The sequence below is a fragment of the Pseudophryne corroboree genome, chromosome 2 (assembly GCF_028390025.1).
Source record: "Pseudophryne corroboree isolate aPseCor3 chromosome 2, aPseCor3.hap2, whole genome shotgun sequence".
Lineage (NCBI taxonomy): Eukaryota > Metazoa > Chordata > Amphibia > Anura > Myobatrachidae > Pseudophryne > Pseudophryne corroboree.
The window spans coordinates 125,036,612-125,050,628 of record NC_086445.1 but is presented as its reverse complement, the minus strand read 5'-3'; the positions used below and the strand labels follow the sequence as shown (position 1 = coordinate 125,050,628).

Genomic DNA, 14,017 nt, shown 5'->3' with positions numbered 1-14,017 from the left:
CTGAGAAATTAAATGAGGTGTGTGAGGAAGCGTGGTCTTCCCCCGATAAGAAATTTATAATTTCTAAACGGTAATTGGCAGCGTACCCTTTCCCGCCAGAGGATAGGTCACGTTGGGAAACACCCCCTAGGGTAGATACAGCGCTTACACGCTTATCAAAAATGGTGGCACTACCGTCTCCGGATACGGCCGCCCTGAAGGAACCTGCTGATAGAAAGCAGGAGATTACCCTAAAAGATATATTCACACACTCGGGCATTATATTGCGACCAGCCATTGCTTCGGCATGGATGTGCAGTGCTCCCGCTGCGTGGTCAGATTCCCTGTCGGAATATATTGATACTATGGATAGGGACAATATTTTGCTGACATTAGAGCATATAAAAGACGTGGTCTTATACATGCGTGATGCACAGAGGGTTATTTGCCGGCTGGCATCAAAAATAAGCGCTATGTCCATTGCTGCCAGAGTTATGGACTCGGCAATGGTCAGGCGATGCCGACTTGAATCGGCACATGGAAGTTTGCCCTATAAGGGGGTAGAACTGTTTGGGGATGGTCTTTCAGACCTCGTTTCCTCAGCTACTGCTGGGAAATAGACTTTTTTGCCACAGGCTACCCCACAGCAAAAGAAAGCACCGTATTATCAGGTACAGTCCTTTCGGACCCAGAAATGCAAGAGGGCTAGAGGCTCATCCTTTCTGCCGAGAGGCAAAGGTAGAGGGAAAAGCTGCAGCACACAGCTAGTTCCCAAGAGCAGAAGTCCTTCCTGCGTCCGGTAAGTCCACAGCATGATGCTGGGGCTGCTCCGGCGGACCCGGGTACGGTGGGGGCCCGTCCCAGAAATTTCAGCACCAGTGGGCTCTCTCACATGGATCCCTGGGTCCTTCAAGTAGTATCTCAGGGGTACAGGCTGGAGTTCGAGACGTTCTTCCCCCCGCCGTTTCCTAAAATCTGCCTTACCGGCACCTCCCTCTGCCAGGGAGGCGGTGTTGGTGGCTATTCAACACTATAATCACAACAAGTGATTGTCAAGGTGCCCCTCCTTCAGCAAGGAAGGGGTTACTATTCCACAATGTTTGTGGTACCGAAACAGAACGGTTCGGTGAGACCCATATTAAAATTAAAATCCTTGAACTCTTATATCAAAAGATTCAAGTTCAAGATGGAATTGCTCAGGGCGGTTATTGCGAGCCTGGACGAGGGGGATTTCAGGGTCTCCCTGGACATCAAGGATGCGTACCTGCATGTCCCCTTTTACCCTCCTCACCAGGAGTACCTCAGATGTGTGGTACAGAACTGTCACTATCAGTTCCAGACACTGCCGTTGGGTTATCTGCGGCACCGAGGGTCTTTACCAAGGTAATGGACGAAATGATGATACTCCTTCGCAAGAAGGGAGTTTTAATTATCCCGTAATTGGACGATCTCCTGATAAAGGCGAGGTCCAAGGAACAGTTGGTAGTGGGGGTAGCACTTTCTCGGGAAGTGCTGCAACAGCACGGCTGGATTCTCTATATTCCAAAGTCACAGCTGGTCCCGGCGACACATCTTCTGTTCCTGGGAATGATTCTGGAAGACCAGAAAAAAGGTGTTTCTTCCAAGTGGAAAAAGCCGAGGAGTTGTCATCTCTAGTCAGAAACCTCCTAAAATCAGGACAGGTGTCGGTACATCAATGCACACGAGTCCTGGGAAAAATGGTAGCTTCGTACAAAGCAAATCCATTCGGAAGGTTCCACGCAAGGACTTTCCAGTGGGACCTGCGGGAGAAATGGTCCGGGTCCCATCTCCAGATGCAGCAGGGATAACCCGGTCGGCAAGGACCAGGGTGTTGCTGCTAGGGTGGCTGCAGAGGGCTCATCTACTAGAGGGCCGCAGATTCGGAATACAGGACTGGGTCCTGGTGACCACAGATGCCAGCCTTCGGGACTGGGGTGCAGTCACACAGGGAAGAAATTTCCAAGGACTGTGGTCAAATCAGGAGATTTCGCTTCACATAAAATTTCTGGAGCTAAGGGCCATTTACAATGCCCTAAGCCAAGCAAGACCCCTGCTTCAGAACCGGCCAGTACTGATCCAATCAGACAACATCACGGCGGTCGCCCATGTAAACAGACAGGGCGGCACAAGAAGCAGGAGGGCAATGGCAGAAGTCACAAGGATTCTCAGATGGGCAGAGAATCATATGTTAGCACGACCTCCACCCGGGAGAATGGGGACTTCATCCAGAAGTCTTCCAGATGCTGGTAAACCGTTGGGAAAAACCACAGGTGGACATGATGGCGTCCCGCCTCAACAAAAAGCTAAAAAGATATTGCGCCAGGTCAAGGGACTCTCAGGCGATCGCTGTGGACGCTCTAGTGACACCGTGGGTGTACCAGTTGGTTTATGTGTTTCCTCCTCTACCTCTCATACCCAAAGTACTGAGAATAATAAGAAAGCGAGGAGTGAGAACTATTCTCGTGGCTCCGGATTGGCCAAGAAGAGCTTGGTACCCGGAGCTTCAAGAGATGCTTGCAGAGGACCCTTGGCCTCTGCCGCTCAGACAAGACCTGCTGCAGCAGGGACCCTGTCTGTTCCAAGACTTACCACGGCTGCGTTTGACGGCATGGCGGTTGAACGCCGGATCCTAAAGGAAAAAGGCATTCCGGAGGAAGTCATCCCTACCCTGATCAAAGCCAGGAAGGATGTCACCGCAAAACATTATCACCGCATTTGGCGAAAATATGTTGCTTGGTGTGAGGCCAAGAAGGCCCCAACGGAGGAATTTCCCCTGGGTCGATTCCTGCATTTCCTGCAAGCAGGTGTGACGTTGGGCCTCAAATTGGGGTCCATTAAGGTCCAGATCTCGGCCCTGTCGATTTTCTTCCAGAAAGAACTGGCTTCACTGCCTGAAGTTCAGACTTTTGTCAAGGGAGTTTTGCATATTCAGCCTCCTTTTGTGCCCCCAGTGGCACCTTGGGATCTCAATGTGGTTTTGGAGCTCCTGAAATCACATTGGTTTGAGCCACTTAAGACTGTGGATTTAAAATATCTCACGTGGAAAGTGGTTATGTTGTTGGCTCTGGCTTCGGCCAGACGTGTGTCAGAATTGGCGGCTTTGTCCTGTAAAAGCCCCTATCTGATTTTCCATATGGATAGGGCAGAGTTGAGGACTCGTCCTCCGTTTCTCCCGAAGGTGGTATCAGCTTTTCACTTGAACCAACCTATTGTGGTGCCTGCGGCTACTAGGGACTTGGAGGATTCCAAGTTTCTGGACGTAGTCAGGGCCCGGAAAATTTATGTTTCCAGGACGGCTGGAGTCAGGAAAACTGACTCGCTGTTTATTCTATATGCACCCAACAAGCTGGGTGCACCTGCTTCTAAGCAGACTATCGCGCGCTGGATTTGTAGCACTATTCAGCTGGCGCATTCTGCGGTGGGACTACCGCAGCCTAAATCTGTAAAAGCCCATTCCACAAGGAAGGTGGGCTCATCTTGGGCGGCTGCCCGAGGGGTCTCGGCTTTACAACTTTGCCGAGTTACTACTTGGTCAGGGGCAAACACGTTTGCAAAATTTTATAAATTTGATACCCTGGCTGAGGAGGACCTGGAGTTCTCTCATTCGGTGCTGCAGAGTCATCCGCACTCTCCCGCCCGTTTGGGAGCTTTGGTATAATCCCCATGGTCCTTACGGAGTCCCCAGCATCCACTAGGACGTTAGAGAAAATAAGAATTTACTCACCGGTAATTCTATTTCTCGTAGTCCGTAGTGGATGCTGGGCGCCCATCCCAAGTGCGGATTGTCTGCAATACTTGTAAATAGTTATTGTTACACAAATCGGGTTGTTATGGCGAGCCATCTGGTCAGAGGCTCCATTGTTATCATACTGTTAACCGGGGTTCCTATCACGAGTTATATGGTGTGACTGTTGTGGCTGGTATGAGTCTTACCCGGGATTCAAAATCCTTCCTTATTGTGTCAGCTCTTCCGGGCACAGTGTCCCAACTGAGGCTTGGAGGAGGGTCATAGGGGGAAGAGCCGGTGCACACCAGGTAGTCCTAAATCTTTCTTTAGAGTGCCCAGTCTCCTGCGGAGCCCGTCTATTCCCCATGGTCCTTACGGAGTCCCCAGCATCCACTACGGACTACGAGAAATAGAATTACCGGTGAGTAAATTCTTATTTTTTTCTGACCATCTAGTGGGCATACAACAAGAAAAATGGTCTTTTCCAGTAATGAAATTCTCCCTGTCTAAAAGGCTGTTAGCTCGCTATACTCTCCCTACAGAGTTGTGTAACAAGTGGGAAAATTCACCCGTCTGGTGGTGTCGTCTACTCTGCCTGTAACCACTGTCACCTCACTGAAGGAACCGATAGATAAGTGTGTGGAAGGATGTCTGAAGTCTATTTTCTCCCTTACAGGTGCTGTACATAGACCCACTATAGCAGCCTCTTGGGCTGCAAAAAGGAATTGAAGCATGGATTCAGGCATTAGAGAAAGAGCTGCCTCAGGATATATCTGACATTGCCAGACAGTACCTGTCTCACATGACCACCGCCGCCTATTACATTTAGGAGGCGTCCTCTGAGGCAGGTGTGCTGATGGCCAAGGCATCGACTATGTCCATCCTGGCTCGCCGTATTCTGTGGTTGAGATCATGGAAGGTGGAACTGGACTCCAAAAAGACCTTGGAGGTACTCCCTTTTAAGGGAGACATCCTGTTTGGGGAAGACCTCAATAAAATTGTGGCTGACTTGGCGGCTGCTAAGACTGCCTTTCTCCCTATTCCTTCTGCACAGAGGGCAAAAGGTACCATTTTTCGCTCCTTTCGGCCTCAAGGGAATGCAAAAAGTTAGGCATACCCGAGACAATCTCGTGCTTCCAAAACCACAAAGCCCAAGGCTAAACAATCCTGGGCACCCCGTCAGTCTGCTTCTAAACACGACAAGCCTGCTGTATGACGGGAAAAGCCTCCCCCTGGGAGATCCCAGGGTGGGAGGCCGACTTCTGCGATTCACCCAGATCTGGTTAATGACCACTTCAGATACATGGGTACGATAAATTGTCTCTCACGGGTATGCAGTCTCTTTCAAGTGGTATCCCCCTCGCCAGTTCTACACAACGGTTATCCCTTCGTAACCGTTACAGGCGCAAGCTCTATAAATGGTTGTGAGGTCCCTCCTGGATACAGGGGTAGTGGGGCCATTACCTCTATCCTAGAGAGGCAGAGGATACTACTCAACCCTGTTTCTAGTACCGAAACCCAATGGGTCTTTCCAGCCTATGCTCAACCTCAAATCACTGAACAAGTTTGTGAGAGTATCCAAGTTCCGTATGGAAACATTGCGCTCAATTGTAATGGCCATGGAACCCGGAGATTATATGGTATCCCTGGATATAAAAGATGCTTACCTGCACATACCTATTGCCATATCGCATCAGCAATATCTGCGGTTTGCTATTAGCAACCTTCACTATAATTTCCAGGCTCTGCCGTTTGGACTGGCCACGGCCCCTCGGATCTTCACCAAGGTTCTGCCCGTGATGACGGCTCATCTCCGTTGCCAGGGAGTAAGGATCCTGCCGGATCTGGACGATTTGCTGATCCTGGCAAACTCCCACAATGTCCTCCTCAGTCATCTGCAACTGACAGTAAAATTTCCTACAAGCCCACAGATGGCTGATCAACTGGAAGAAGTCCTCGCTGGTCCCTGCTCGGAGCATAGTGCACCTGGGGGCACTGCTGGACACATACAGTCAGGATAATATACTTCCTCTCTCGCCCAAGAGTGTTGATACATCGGCGATGCAAGTACTAGGCCTGATGGTACCGCTTTCGACATGGTAGAGTATGCTCAATTTCATTCCCGCCTTCTGCAGAGGTTAATCTTTTCCAAGTGGGAAGGCCTACCTCATCGGATCAGGTCTCACATGCTCTCCTTGACTCCGGAGGTTCGTCTATCACTGACCTGGTGGCTACAGGACCAGCAGTTCAACAGAGGCCATCCCTTCTGGATCCCCAACTACTGACTACGGATGCCAGTATGAGGGTCTGGGCCGCTGTGTTGGAGCAACACTCTTCCCAGGGTCGGTGGACCCGGAGGGATCACTCCTCTCGATAAACATTCTGGAATTGCGGGCAGTGTTCAGTGCTTTGTGTCTCGCCCTGCCTCTGTTAAAGAACAGGCCTGTTCAAGTACGGTCAGACAACGGCACCATGGTGGCATGCATAAACCATCAAGGAGGCACTCGAAGCTGCATGGCAATGATGGAAGTGTCAAAAATCCTTTGTTGGGCGGAACGCCATCTGCCAGCAATATTGACTGTTCATTCTAGAAGTCCTCAACTGGGAAGCGGTTTTTCTCAGTCGTCAGGGCGTGCATGCCGGAGAGTGGAGTCTTCATCAGGAAGTCTTTGAACTCCTAGTGGACAAATGGGGCCTACCAGATGTAGACCTGATGGTGTCTCGACACAATCGCAAATTTCTGGTCTTCAGATCAAGAACCAGGGATCCTCAAGCAGCGTTCGTGGACACATAGAACTTTTGGCGGCCCTATGTGTTCCCTCCAGTGTCACTCCTGCCCAGGGTACTACGGATGTTCGAACAAGGAGGAGGAATACTACTTCTAGTCGCTCCAGCGTGGCCCAGACGGCATTGGTTCTCAGACCTGCAGGGTATATCGATAGAGCGTCCTCTTCTACTTCCTCAACTCCCAGACCTCCTTGTTCAGGGCTCCTTGTGTCTACCCGGATCTGTCCAGATTCGCTTTCACGGCGTGGCCCTTGAAGCATCACTCCTGAGGGCCAAAGGATTCTCTGAGGCAGTTATCCAAACTATGCTAAATGCCCTAAAACCGGCATTTGCACAGATATATTACACTCTCTGGAATTCTTACTTCACCTGGTGTGCTGCTAAGAATTATGATGCATACAAATTCGGAACTTCCAGACTTCTGGCTTTTCTGCAACAAGGCCTGGACTTCGGCTTTCGTCTGGCCTCCCTCAAGGTTCATATATCTGCCTTGTCAGTGTGGTTTCAGAGAAAAATTGTGTCTATTCCTGACGTTCATACTGTCACTCAGGGTTTTTTACGGATTCAGCCTCCCTTTGTCCCTCCTGTGGCTCCATGGGATTTCTCTGTTGTCCTGAATGCCCTGCAAGAGTCTCCATTCAAACCTCTTGAGTCAGTGGACCTTAAATGGGCTTTCCGTATATACGTTGAGAGGACTGCCTCTGTCTGGAGGTCAGATTCCCTCTTTGTATGGTTTGGTTTTCACAAACGTGGCTGGCATGCGAATATGCAATCCCTGGCCAGATGGATTAGAATGATGAATGCACAAGCTTAAGCACAGGCTGGACTTCCAGTTCCTACTGCTATTATTGGCCATTCTACTCGGTTTGTTGGACCGTCTCGAGCGGCCTACCATGGCGGATCCGCTGAACAATTGTGCAAGGCGGCTACGTGGTCCTCGGTAAACACGTTCATTAGGTTCTATGCCTTTGATACTTCAGCCTCCCAGGATGCTTCCTTTGGATGCCATGTACTCATACCCGCTAAGACGCGTCTCCTCCCTTGAGGAACTGTTTTAGGACATCACCTGATGTTTCCCTGTGGAATACCAATGTACCCTGTTGCAGAAAAGAAGAGTTATGGTAGACTTACCATTGTTAAATCTCTTTCTGTGAAGTACATTGACATACAGTGCTACAAGCCCAGTTTTTAAGAAATTTTCTGTCAGAAAAATCTTTTTCAGGGCTGCCCAGTGCAGCCCACCTGTTAGTGACTGCTTCTACAGGCACCAACTCAAATCTGAGCTCTCAGTGCCTGGAGGCGGGGTTATAGAAGAGGCCCCACAATGCATCCTGGGACATCCTAAAGTTTTAGCCTGTTAGTGCCTCTCTGGATCAAGATCCACTCTACACCCGATGTTTCCCTGTGGAACCCAATGTACTTTGCAGAAAGAGATTTCACAATGATAAGTCTACCATAAATGTCCTTTTCTCTGTAGTATTCTTGCCTTGAAACAACATTTCCCAGTCAATGTCCCTTAAAGCTTCCCTCATCCTGTCAAAGTTGGCTTTTCTAAAGTTAAGAGTCTTTGTTGAGCCTATATAGGGCTGTATGTGGAAACCTATATTGAATGCGACCATATTGTGGTCACTGTTTCCCATGGGCTCCCCTACTATAATATCTGATATCCATTCCCCATTGTTTGTTAGTAACAGGTCTAAGATTGCATTGTACCTAGTTGATTCCCTGATTAGTTGAAGTAAGTAGTTATCATTTTTAGTGTATTTAAAAACCTATTACCTTTAGCAGTATCACATGAATCATTTGTCCAATTTATTTCTGGACAGTTAAAATCTCCCAAAACTATTACGTCTCCTAATCCTCCCGCTTTTTCGATTTGCTTCAGTAACAATTCCTCATTAGGCAAATTAATATCGGGCGGCTTATAGCATACACTGGATGCCTGTCTGCCATTTCAACTTGGATGTTATCTCGCCACCTCAAACTCAACATTTCCAAAACAGATTTAATTATTTTCCCGCCAGCCAAGAGTAGTTACCAACCTGATATCTCTATCACTGTTGACTGAGACTATCCAACCTACCCCACTAGCTCGTTGCCTAGATGTTATCCTTGACTCTGAACTGTCCTTTGTTCCACACATTCAATCTGTCTCCAAATCATGTTACATACATCTAAAAAACATATCCAAAATACGTCCTTATCTTACACAAGACACTGCAAAAACACTGATCCAAATATGTACCATTTAATGTCTTACAATTATTTTTATTTTCACATCCATTTACATGTGCAATACAATTGCATATCAGTCTACTGCCATGAGGTAAGTAGTAGCCTAAGGGATAGTATCAGGGTATTTCCAGTATGTTTCTCTGGATCCAGGGCCCTATATATTGTTGGACTCGTGAATGTTTTCTGCAGAGGTCGGCAGGGTCATGTATTTGTGTTTGTATCTGATATGAGAGGTGTAAATATCCGTGTTTTATATGTCAGAATACAAGGAAAGCATGTGCCTTGTAAATTAACTAATTTTTCTTGTTTGTTCTTGAAGGTGGAGCAGGTGAAGTTATTGGATCGTTTCAGTCCTAACAACAGATACACGTCAGGCACTCTGTATCTTACAGCCACCCACTTAATGTTCATAGACTCGCAGAGAGAGATCTGGGTATGTACCTCTGTATATAACACTGGGGCAGATGTATTTAGCCTGCAGAAGTGACAAAGCAGTGATAAGCGCAAGATGGTAACACACCAGCCAATCAGCTCCAATATGTAAATTGACAGTTAAGAGCTGATTGGCTGGTGCATTATCACCTTGCACTTATCACTCTTTTATCACTTCTCCAGCATTAATACATCTGCCCCAGTCTGTGTCTTATTCAGACCTTTCCTTAGAGGAGACTGTACAAGTGGTTACCAGACCATATATTTGAAGAACAACAACCACCTTGATTGTATGTGGATACCGTATATCACTATCCATAATATTAAAATAAATAAATGTGGATTTTTTTTGTTTCTTTATTTCCTTGTATGTTGAACACTTGTTTTTCCTGTATATTTTATTTAAGTAGGACAATGGTCCGTCACATATCCATATCTAAAATAATTGGACATAGTTATGCCGTGTAAATGATTGCCCCTTTAAAAACCCACCCGTACTCGCATAAAGTCCCGTACTTCCTGCTTCTCCCAGTCTGTTACATTTAGCCCTAGGTGGTAATTGGGCAGGGAGTGGGAGGGGGTATATTTTCCTATATGCCACAGATCTGCCAATAATTGGCCCAGATTTAGACATACAGTATAAAGCGAATAAAGAACAAAACCAAAACTAATTTCTTACATTCTGTAACCAAAATAAGCTATTATACTGTATGTCCATTACAAGCAATAGAAGATTGCGCATAATAAAACATGGTATTATATACACCTCACTATAAAGTATACAGATATTATAAGTAAAGTGCAGTCACAGGATGATATATGCCCTATATAATATAATATCATTTATAGGGCTAGTCTAAATCCAAGGGAGTAAGTGGGTGACATATGCCATACCATATGAGGAGATTAGGGGGTGGATTTAATAAGAAGCTTTAGGAATCTCCCTATAGTAGTCACAATGGAGTAAGAGACGATATGCGCTGTAGCATATAAGGATACTATAAGAGTTCTGGACCATATAAAGTAATACAGAGGTGTCATGGAGTACCTGTAATAATTTACAGTATGGGGATGTATTATTCCTTAAAATGCGCCATTTTCCGAATGACCTCTGATATTAGATAGTACATGATAAAGATATTAGTTACTGGAAGTTAGACATATTGGCATCACTTGTGTACTCTATAAGATATACACAATAGCCCCGATATAAAAGGAAATGAGAAGTGTAGGTTTAGACGTATCCACCAGGCCGAGGTGGTCGCCCCTGACTTTAAAATGTGTATTATGGTTGACTATAGATTTTACACCATCACATTGCTGCGGTGGAGAAGCTCGCCCTCACTACCTCTGGCTGCCCCCTGGTGATACAGTGCAAGAACTTTCGTGTGGTCCATTTTGTGGTTCCGAGAGAGAGAGACTGTCACGACATCTACAACTCTCTGCTCCAACTTTCAAAGCCAGGTAAGGAGTCTTTAATGAGTTAGGGGCATATGTACTAAGCCTTTGAGAGAGGGAACTGCTAGCCAATCATCTCTTAACAAACACAGCCTGTAATATGGCAGTTAAAAGCTGATTGGCTGGTAATTTATCTCTTAACTTTATCTCTCTCCAAGACATAGTACATCTCCACATAAGCGGTCTATGTACGAAGCCTTGGAAAGCGATAAAGTGGACGGAGATAAAGTACCAACCAATCAGCTCCTAATTGTCATTTCTCAAACACAACCTGGAACATGTCAGTTAGGAGCTTGACTGGCTGATACTTTATCTCCGTCCACTTTATCTCTCTCCAAGGCGTTTAGCATACAGTACATTTAGATACAGGTATTTGCTCTCTAATACAGATATGTAAAAAAAGTGACATTGAAAAAGCTAATTTCTGCTGCTTAGTGGGGAGGTTATACATGTAGAGCTGATCTCCAGGAGTCATATCCAAAGGCACTGTGAGGGGCACCGCTAAAACATTTATTCAGGAGGAGAATGGACAGACGTTTCATTAAAAAAAAATATTTTGGTAAATCCTTATAGGACAAGCTCTAAGGGGTCTATTCGTGAAGCAGTGAAAAAAGTGTAGAAGTTGCCCATGGCAACCAGTCATCATTGAGTAACATTTATCAAGTGCATTCTATAAAATTATATGTAGCAGCTGATTGGTTGCCATGGGCAACTTCTCCACTGGCTCACTTTTCCACTCTTTTCACTGCTTCATGAATAGACCCCTAATTATGTATGATTAATCCCATGCCTCTACTTTAAAAGACTTATCCTCAATACTCTGAAAAATATTATCAATTCAAATACAAGACACAACAAGATGTAGAATATAAGGTAATGCACTGAATTTAGGATAAAGATTTCTTGCATGCGAGGTCAGAGCAGGGTGTGGGCACTGAAAAATTCCCATAAAGCAATGACCTCCACCCCCCCACTTTGAAAATATGAACCAGCAAAGCAAATTTATCAAAGCTGGGATGCCCCCAGGACTATACTTTTATAACCGACCAATCACAAGTGTTTTCCCACAATGACCAGTTGTGATTGGCTGACCGTGACAGAGACTCCAAGGTTTGATAATCTTGCTTTGGTCTTTCATAGAGAGTGTGATTTTTCATGTAGTTTTTCTGTACTTATTTATTTGGGAGAGGGGTATCCCATTTGAAATATTAAGATCTGAGAGAGAAGAAAAACAATATGTAATTTTATCTTTAATACAATAGTGTAAAAGGATTATGAGGCCACAGTAACTGATGTAACCTTTATTTTGGAAATGGTGTGTTTGTATTTTTAGGTACACTGCTGCAGAGACACCAGCCTGACCAATTTGGGGCTGTCCTCTTATAATAGGGGAGCCCTGGTATAATGGAAAGAAAGGGGGTGGAGGTGTCTCCCTGTGTTGAATGAGTCAGTCTGTCATAACCCATATGAGTAAATGGCAAGAACCAAATGAACAAAACTAATAATGTATCCGGGAGACAGAAAGGAAGCAGGGAGTCATAGGCATTGTCAGATTACTACACTTGTCCATGGTAACTAACAGATGTTCAGTAAATGGTGTCAGGTGGTATTGAAGGCATATATCAAAGTGAGAGTCACAACACATATCAAAGGGCCTGTGTCCCAGATAGTGGCAGATAAAATGCTAATGCTGCAGGCTTGTGTAGATAGGCTCCTCCCTGCCGGCTCCTCTGATCCGCTGCTGCATCTGAGGACACAGCATTGAATCTGCTGCGTGGTCATCGGAATCACTCTCGTGTTACTCAGAATGGGTGGGAAATTCTCTCTGCTGTAGCCTGTGAGGCTGTATCCAAGGACTCAGCCACTGGTATTAGCAGGCCCAGAAAACAGGTTGTCATGCCTCCATTTCATCTCTGCCCGCCACCCCCAAATGCTAGCAGCATGCCAATCATGAAGTGGTGTTTGGGGCACTGTGAGCGACATCGCAGCCTCAGATCTGCTCAGTGCGACTTCTGCAGAGCCAAAGCCATCTACTTAAATGTACATCTCTGAATTAGGCCCATGGTTGGCATAGCAAACAGCGGGTAGTTGATTTGAGCACCATACTAATATTGAAAGGGATTTTATGAAAGGTTCACATTTGTCATAAAAGTGCTCCGCTACCTAGCACATTGTTCATGGTAATGGTTTTGTCACCTTTAAAAATATAGGACGATCTCCGCTGGCACCAAGCTGTGCGTCAAAAGGATGGCACATGAGTATCTCGGGTTGGGGCTGGGTGACCGGCGGAGGGGAGATTGGAGGTCAGCATACCCATCCCGGCCACAGAATGCCGGCGGCGGGGGGGGGGGGGGACCTGGGTGAGCTCAACAAAGTCCGTGTTGTGGACACCCACGAGCGGGAATAGTCCCTGTTTGTCGGCATGCCGACGGTAGGGCTTTTGATAGCTCGGGATCCCGGCGTCAGCATGGTGACCACCGGGATCCCGAGCGCCGGTCACATGACTGCACATCCTCTGTACTGCAGTGGGAATATGTTTACTTTGATTGGCTCCTTCCATCTGTCTACAAATGTATCACAGTGGAAATCATGGGTGCTAATCTTGGTGCACATTGGGTCCATACCTGCTTATGCCCTTCATTAAAGACCTCCAGTGACTATACTAACTAGGGAAAATATGATGGACAAACATGGCCGATCAGCGCTTAGAATGAACATATATGTCTGCCTAGCTGTGAGAAGACTAAACTAATGTCTGACTGATCACATTTGTATTTCTCCCTGTAAGTGAGATATGATGATCTCTACGCGTTTTCCTACAACCCGAAACAAAAGGAGGCAGAGCGAGTCCTTGGCTGGCATTGCATCGACATGAAGGAGGAGTATCAGCGAATGGGGGTCCCTAATTCTCACTGGCAGCTTTCTGATGTGAACAGAGATTACAAGGTATTCCATTCATATCTGTGGCACCTCCTACTGTATCTACAAATAATTATAGACAAAAACTACTAGTAAAATGCACAAATACAAATGATATGACTCATATGTGATCAAAATATATTAAAATAAGATTTTGATTCTGGTGGAGGCTTTTTTTTCCTGTGCACACCAATCTTCCAGTTAATACGGCCATTGCAGCCTCTTCCAGCAGAGGATAAGAAGGTTGCATCTAGTGTCAATTACGGTATATTAACTCCAGTTAGCACATGGAAACATTTGTATACTCCTTTGTAGGGGTATGCGTTTACAATACCGACGCCAAAATCCTGACAGGGGTACAATGCCGACGCCAGAGCACGGCGGGGTAGGTGATTCTCCCTCTGTGGGTGTCCACGACACCCATAGAGGGTAAATCACCTACCCCACCGTGCTCTGGCT

At 46.3% G+C, this 14,017-nt stretch overlaps 1 protein-coding gene across 2 annotated transcripts in view; it reads left to right on the top strand.

Annotated features, from left to right (window-relative positions):
* The window catches only part of MTMR6 (myotubularin related protein 6), a 181,674-nt gene that overhangs the window by 84,071 nt on the left and 83,586 nt on the right, over window positions 1–14,017 (top strand). For both annotated transcript variants that reach the window (XM_063951686.1, XM_063951685.1), the window contains exons 2-4: window positions 9,069–9,182; window positions 10,483–10,645; window positions 13,428–13,585. In XM_063951686.1, the coding sequence (XP_063807756.1) occupies window positions 9,153–9,182; window positions 10,483–10,645; window positions 13,428–13,585 (351 nt within the window). In that variant the 5' untranslated portion in view covers window positions 9,069–9,152. The remainder of the gene's footprint in view (window positions 1–9,068; window positions 9,183–10,482; window positions 10,646–13,427; window positions 13,586–14,017) is intronic.